The sequence below is a fragment of the Ricinus communis genome, chromosome 10 (assembly GCF_019578655.1).
Source record: "Ricinus communis isolate WT05 ecotype wild-type chromosome 10, ASM1957865v1, whole genome shotgun sequence".
Lineage (NCBI taxonomy): Eukaryota > Viridiplantae > Streptophyta > Magnoliopsida > Malpighiales > Euphorbiaceae > Ricinus > Ricinus communis.
The window spans coordinates 17,934,766-17,943,172 of NC_063265.1; the positions used below are offsets into that span (position 1 = coordinate 17,934,766).

Here is an 8,407-nt window from a genome sequence, read left to right on the forward strand (position 1 = left end):
TAAGTGACTCATTAATGGCTTGTCCCTTTCTCTTCTTTCTTTATTTAAGAGAAAAACAAAAGAAGATTTAAAGCAATAAATTTTCTTTCCCCAACTACCTGACAAATGAATTTGGCGATAAGCATCCATCTATAAATCAAAGCAAAATTCCACAGCTATCTCCAAAATAAGATCATTTTAGCTTTCTTGAATTTGTTAGAAATAATTCTTTAGTAGGCTTAGGAATGGGAACCTTGTTTCTAAACTGCATCGTTTCTCCGCTGCCACCCAAACAATCCTTCAGATTGCGTAACAAAAATGATAATTACATGTCAAAAAAGAAGCTAATAGTAGTGAACCATAACACAAGTGACTCTTCATTAAAGAGCATGGCTCCTTATGGAGCACTTGACACCAATAAAAACAGTGGACAAGATGCCTCTTTAATGGGGAAGCATAATCATGAAGGGATTGGTATTGTCAATTTTCTACAAGGGAAGACATTGTTAATTACCGGTGCGACTGGGTATCTTGGAAAAGGTACGTAGTTCTTAATCTCTTCCTCATTGTATTAAAATACTTACGCATGAATGATGGTTTTTTTGATCATATGTGTCATATATATTCAGTTCTTGTTGAAAAGATTTTAAGGTCAGTGCCGGAAATTGACAAACTATATCTGATGATCAAGGCAAGAAAAGACAAAGCTGCTATGGAAATATTGAAAACTGAAGTATGTCTTAATTATTTTCTCAATCATTATCATATTTCTAATTTTTGTCATTAATTTTATTTTACACACATGAGGAAAATTTCAAGTTCGAGGCTTCAATCCCTCAGTTTTATATATCATTTATTTTATTATATATTAAGAGGTAAATACTCCCATTGGTGTTAATATTTTGACCTATATTTTTAATTGGTATTAGTACTTCAATTTTTTTTTGGTATCAAATTTTAATTTTCATTACAGACGAAGGTACCTATTAAAAATTTGTTCAATTTTTGATGATCTGGAGACAGAGCTCCACATCACCATTCCACACACTGTACATATCACACTTGACTTTGAGCAAATTATTTCATAGATACCAAAGTTTTGCTACTTATATCCAAATGGTACAAGTTTTTTAAATTTTTTTCTATTATCGCAAAAATTATTTCTGTTTCAATTGATGGTACCTATTAAAATTCATATGAATTTTTATTGATGTGTTAATTAGTATCATGTTTGGATGAACTTTTAGCTACCATATCACTAAAAAATACTAGCATCACAATCATTACTAATGTCACTAGGAGTTTAAGGTATAATGTGATTTATTATTTAAGGAACAATGAATTAGCTTAGTCTTTTATTAGTATTTTAGGTGGGTGCTTATAAAAGAAGCGCTAGTTATTTTCATGTTTGGCGTGGTTCTAAAGAAAAGAGATTCTAATTTTTCAAGAGTAATGCTTTGTGGCTGTATAAAATGGTGGTTTACCTATTGAGTATGTCAGTAGTCTAGGCGGATTGTCGAATATTATGGAGGTCTTAACTCACATGGAAATTCACTGTTAAGCGAGTCTCAATTAATTACTATCGACTAAAATAAAAATAATGAGTGTGGTACTAAAATTAAATAAATTAGAGTATCGATATTATTTAGTATAAATGGTAAAATTTTGGTACAAATGGGGTTATTTTTATCCAAATCAAGTATGATGTAGGCAGTGAATGAAATGCTATTATAGAGCTCTGCCCTTCATGCCATCAAAAATTGAACAGATTCTTAATAAGTATCGTCATTTGTAACGAAAATTAAAATTGTGACATAAAAAAAAATATTGATAACAATTGGAAATATAGGCCAAAATTTTAGTACCAACTGGGCTATTGTCCCCATATTAAGACTTGTGACTTTTTGTATTATTCAGATAATTAATGCAGATGTATTCAAGTGTCTGAAACAAAAATATGGACAATCCTATCAAAATTTCATGTTAAGCAAGCTGGTACCAGTAGTAGGAAATATTTGTGAATCTGATCTTGGATTAGAAGCAACTATGGCTAATGTGATTTCAAGAGAAGTCCATGTTATTATAAATTCTGCAGCCAATACAAGGTTCAATGAAAGGTGAAGTCTTCCTTTTGGAAAATACATTTATGTGGCCACTACCTTTACCCTAAATTCTAGATTAGGGTCGTTTCAATTTGTTATATTCTGGCTACTAGCTTGCTTTCTAAAAATACTTAGAACTATTTAACACCATGAAATTGCAGATACGATGTTTCCATTGATACAAACACAAGAGGAACTTTTCACCTGATGAATTTTGCCAAATACTGCAAGAATCTGAGCCTCTTTCTGCAGATATCATCAGGTAATTAATCATGTAAAATATAATAGTGAAATAATCAAAATTATTATTATTATTATTATTACAAGGACCGAGTTTCTAATACTTTAGTATTTACTTGATGCAGCCTATGCTAATGGACCAAGGAAAGGCATAATTATGGAAAAGAAATTTAGTATGGGAGATACAATTACAGGAGAAAAATCCAATTCAGAAAACCGATCAACTTCCCTGCCTATATTGAATGTTGAAAAAGAAATTCAATTGGCTTTTGATGCAATAGATACTTTCCAAGACAATTCTTTAACTCAGAATTTAAAGAAGTTGGGATTAGAAAGGTCATTTTCTCTTATATATTATTTTCTCATTCATAACATTTTTTTAGTAAGGACTGAAGCAGAAAAAAGCGTAATTTATTTAAATATTTAAAAATTATATTTTATTTATTTATTTATAGAAATATACTTAACTATAAAAATATATTTATTTCTATATATGAATATTCTTTTATCATTGTTGATGTTGAATATATATATATATATATATATATATATATATATATATATATATATATTTATTTATTTATTTATTTAAAATACAAATACTTATAGTTTAAATTATAAAATAATAAAAATATAAATCTCAAATCGATCTATCGAATCAAACCAAATTATTTCATTTTGGGTTAGTTATACTTTATATTTTGGTTTGGTTCGATCTATAAAATTAGAAAATTCAATTATGGTCAAAATTGAACAGAACCGACAGTTGATCACCTCTAGTAAGGACAATTGACTCGTAGCATTAAAAATAATTATGAGAAGATATTTTTGAAGACAGATTTAAAGCATATGTACTTATTTATAAATTTTGAAATAATTAAATAAAATAATTAAAAATTATAAAATGAAGAACTTAATTAGTAATTTAGGCTTTTTATAAGTGAGATAAATCACAAAGACTCTTATAAAATCTATTTTATTCTATACTTTTACCTTTTTTAATTAATATATTTTCATCCTTCATGTAAACTTCCATTTATAAGACTGTTATTGAAGTGTGAAATGATTAAAAGGGGAAAATTAACTTCAATTATACACATCACTTCACCTCCTGAGAATTTTATTTTATAAAAAAACTTAATTTCTAACTCTTTTTCATAAATGAAAATAGTCAATAAGATCAGCATTTCAGCTAAATGAAATAATAGAGAGCACTGACTGAAAATTAATTTCAGTGAAGGTGATATTTGTAAACATGAAGGAGATATTTGTAATTAATCTTCTATAAAAAAAAAAAATAGTGGAGGTGATAAAAACTCTAATTCAAACTTCTCAACTTTCATTAATGGTCTATGATCATAAATGTATATGTAATATAAATTTGATTTAATAAATTAAAAAACTAGTAGTAATTGATGGTCGGGTCATTGTATTATAAATGCCATAACCTGTACTTTCAGGATATCACGTGTAGCTAATTTTTTTTTTTTTTTTTATATTACGGGTATCAGTTTATATATATACGGTTTTTATTTTTAATATATATATATATATATATATTATTTTTTAGAATTTATATGTAATTTTATAATTTTATTATTCATTTACACAATAATTTCTAATTTTAAAAATAATAATATCAGCTATATCTATATTCAATTATATAATATTAAGATTCACTTAATGAATATTTTTTAAATAATTTTACATGATTATATTAATAAAAAATTTAAAATCAATTCTTTAAGAAAATTCTTATCCGAAGCTGTCATTAACTTTTTGTTTAAATTATATATATATATATATATATATTTATATATATTTATTATTTAATATTTTATTATATACTAATTTATTAAATAATTTACACAATAAATTTTATAATAATAATTTACGTGCGTAAGAGCAATATATATATATATATATATATATATATATATATATATATATATTGAAAATATAGTCTAATTAATAGTTTATAAAAAAGTATAGATGAAGCAGTTTCTTACCATTATTATTTCTGAACAGCAGAGCTGAAAGATATGGATGGCATGATACTTACGCGTTTACAAAAGCTATGGGAGAAATGATAATTGATAGCATGAGAGGTGAAATACCAGTAGTCATAATTCGGCCTAGTATTATTGAAAGTACTTATAGAGATCCATTTCCAGGATGGATTCAAGGAAATCGGTGAGTATATATATAAGTAGTGCTTTTAATTTATTGATTTACCTATCAACATCAATGCTTCAATTTATATAACTTTGGTATTTGAAATTCCCTTCTTCCTTTTCTTCTCTAATTCATTCTATCGCAGGATGTTAGATCCTCTAATGGTATACTATGGTAAAGGGCAACTCACATGTTTCCTGGCAGACCCTAACTGTGTTGTTGATATTGTAAGAAACCTCCATCCATTTATTTATTCATTTTATTAACGTATTTTATATTATTTCTTACGATGAAAATAATACAACTTGAAGATTGAGGATTAGTTCATTTAATCAGTTATTATGTCACGACACCTGTCATAACTATTCAAACTGTACAAAAATTGTCTTGCATGGCTGATTAATGTATTAATTTATAGGTACCAGCCGACACAGTGGTTAATGCAACCTTGGCAGCAGTGGCGAAACATGGCATGACCAGAGAACCGGTGATTAATATCTACCAAGTAGGTTCATCGGTTGTGAATCCACTGACTTTGCAAGAATTGGTCACACTAGTCTTTGAACACTTCAAATGCAATCCATTTTTGGATTCAAAGGGCAATCCAATCAATGTAACAGCACCAATGAAGCTCTGCACGTCAGTGGAGGAATTCTCCACCCATCTGAAGACAGATGTGGCTAAACAAAGGGAGTTCATGGCAATGGAATTCAAAAATTCTAAGAGACCTGAAATTTATGCTCAAAAGTTGATGGAGCTAGTAAGACAATTAGCTACTATATATAAACCATACGGCTTTTATAAAGGAAGGTATGCAAAAATATACAACTATTTTGTGCAAAATATTTGTTTTTGCTATATCCGACAGTTATATAAAATAAGATTAAAATTTTAATATTTGTGGATTACAAATAAATACAAGATAACTTAGCCGCTAATTTAATAGTCCTTACATGGTAGAGATATATAACTATTACAGGCGCCTTATGTAACAGCTTAAACTTTTAGATAATATGGTTTTTTGATATAATATTATAGTATGATTAAAAAATCTAAATTTGATTCTCAGATATATTAGAAATATAATATTATTTTTAAAGTCTCACTTAACAATTTAAATTTATATATATATATATATATATATATATATATATATATATATATATATATATATATATTCTAAAGATTTAATTTTTTTATGGCTTTCGATTGTAATATTTTATTTAATTATTAATATTTAATGATGCCATCAACTTATGGCAAGTTTTAATCAAATGGGCAACCGCCAGATTTGATTGCAGCAACCTGCAAGGATTGATGGAGAACATGTCTGAAGAGGAGAAGATAGAATTCGGTTTTGATGTGAAAAGCATTGATTGGGGTCATTATATTAAAAATGTCCATGTTCCTGGTCTGAGGATGCATGTCATGCAGAGTCACAAAATGTGAAACTAGCTATATGTGTACTAAACATTTATATCATGCAAGTTAAATAAATTCTTTAGTAGCTCTTCTACCTTCACCTTTAAGATCTGACTCCCCCTTCGAACTCATATGGTACTGTGCTAAATTAGACAAATTAGGACTTGGCAACCAAATCAAGATGTTGTTGAATATCTAGGAAATAATCCATCCGATAAAATCTTAGGCACCACATCACTAAGCTCTCCCAAAAGTTCTTGCACTTCAACTGGATTTCGCACTTCTAATGGTTCACATGCATTGTCTCCCTTTACAATCAATCAATAAGTGAACCTCTTTTATTTTCTTATACCTTCGATGAATTCTCCATGTATTTTTACGATAGTGCAAAGGTTTCTTCCCTCCACTTTAGAATTCTAGGGTTGGTTCTTTCTTACTATTGCCAAAAGAGTATAACACACTCTCTCCTTTTCTAATTGATATGTGTTGTTTCTACCCAGATGTTTGGCGTCAATATCAAACTACCAAAGCCACCGAAACAAAATATGATGAGCATCTATATTAGCTACGTCGCAATATACCTCATCAGTATATTTACCAATAAAAAATAATAATTTACAACGCTTAATGACTCAAACTTCACCAACTTTTTTGATCCAGCCAATGGTTATGGGTTAGGATATTTCTCGGGCATTAATAGTAACTTCTCTACAATTTACTACTAATTATATTTTCCTGACTCCCGTTATCAATAATATATTTTCTTATGACATGTATAATATTTATTTATATATTTTTATCCATTTTTATAATTTTTTTTATTTATACGAAAGATTTATCCTCCTTCATATGAATATTATCTTTCACTATGAAATATAACAGAGTTTGATTTATCTACATTAGTGATCTTATATATATATATATATATATATATATTGACTGATTTCACACACTCAAATATAGTATTTTTTTAATTTTATATACTAAATTGTAATTTTTAAAAGTTTAATCACTTGTTTATCAAATTCTAGCGAGTAAGCAAACCATTTCATAAGAAACTAATATGGATAAATTGTAATTTGTTGTTTACTTGTTATATACACTCAATTGTAAATATTTACTAGATTCATACACCAAAATGTAATTTTTAAAAATTTAAATACTTAATTATCCCATTAGAAACTAACTCGTGTTCATCCTCTTTGCTAATTACTTAACAAATGTATTCGTTATACACAATATACAAAGACTTCATAAAATAAGATATGTTGTCTACCTTCATAAAGATGCCAGCTAGGGCTAAAAGAATTTATTCAATTTTTATTTTATTTAAATTTTAATTATTTTTTAAACTATATGCATTTGAGTTTTGAATTTAATTGTTATATATCTAATATGAATCTAATTAACTTAAAATGGCAAATGGAGAAACCGCATCAATAAAGTGGTCGTAGTAGAATAGGTTTCTAATAGTAGAAAATCAAAAGATTTATGAACAAATATTTAAGAATAATATGAAAGCACGGGACTAAGTTTAGAAATTCTTTTACCATAACTTTCCACATTGCTTATAGCATATTAGAGTTAAAATATTTAATTTTATAATTTTTCAGAGTAGAAAAGTAAGAAAAAAAAAGTATATAATAGAATATTTGCTATATTTTACTTTATTAAAAAATATAATTATTAGCGTACAAGTTTTAAATTAAATTAAAATATTATTATGATTTATGTGAATCTTGATTTTTATTTAACAATATATTAAATTTATAAGTCTAGCTAGGAAATAATCAACATAAATATTTTGAGTCATAAATAGGTTGATTTAAAGATGCATTTAGTATAATCTAAAGATTTTTTTATTATTTTAATAATGAAAACATTAATGATACTAAATTTAAGAATATACATATATATTGAGTTATAATAAATTAAATAATTAATATTCATGTGCAAAATATATGAGTAAGAAAATAATATTTTTTTATATGTATATATCTAAAGTTAATTTATATCATGTAGATGACAAAATACCTTTTTAAGAGTTTTAAGACAAATGATGTTAACCGATTACAAAGACTAAAAAGAAAAAATAAATAATTAAGATAAGTTAAATGAGTCAAAAATATAATTTTGGCCTACCACGTTCGAAAAAAGCAAACCGATTAAGTCTACCGCTAGAGTACCATATATATATATATATATTGTAATATGCATACCGATTTCCTTGTATCCATCCTGAAAAGGGCTCTTTGTGAGTGCTCTGAATAATACTGGGTCGAGTTATTACTACTCGCACTTCTTCCCTCCTATCGCTAACCATCATTTCTCCCGTAGCTTTTGTAAATGTGTATCTTGCCATCCATACAGCGATAAAGGTGAAGAAAATATCACAAAAATAAAAATAATAAGAGTTTGATCTTAAACTAAAGTAGAAGAAGAATGTGTGTATCGAAACAATTGTGGGTTCACGTATTTTCCAGAATATA

At 27.0% G+C, this 8,407-nt stretch overlaps 1 protein-coding gene across 1 annotated transcript; it reads left to right on the top strand.

Moving 5' to 3' along the window:
* The first annotated feature begins 179 nt into the window (after positions 1-179).
* LOC8261023 (fatty acyl-CoA reductase 2, chloroplastic) lies at positions 180-6,018 on the top strand. Its single transcript, XM_048380024.1, has 9 exons — positions 180-519; positions 609-712; positions 1,897-2,096; positions 2,243-2,343; positions 2,447-2,657; positions 4,353-4,514; positions 4,642-4,723; positions 4,915-5,306; positions 5,786-6,018. The coding sequence occupies exons 1-9, from the start codon at positions 225-227 to the stop codon at positions 5,943-5,945; spliced, it is 1,707 nt and encodes a 568-aa protein (XP_048235981.1). The 5' UTR covers positions 180-224; the 3' UTR covers positions 5,946-6,018.
* The last annotated feature ends 2,389 nt before the right edge of the window (positions 6,019-8,407 follow it).

Excerpts from the sequence above, each read along its gene's own strand:
- LOC8261023 (XM_048380024.1), top strand. The coding sequence starts at position 225 with ATGGGAACCTTGTTTCTAAACTGCATCGTTTCTCCGCTGCCACCCAAA. Across the intron at positions 2,658-4,352 it reads AAGAAGTTGGGATTAGAAAG|AGCTGAAAGATATGGATGGC; the intron begins GTCATTTTCTCT and ends TCTGAACAGCAG. Across the intron at positions 5,307-5,785 it reads TACGGCTTTTATAAAGGAAG|ATTTGATTGCAGCAACCTGC; the intron begins GTATGCAAAAAT and ends GGCAACCGCCAG.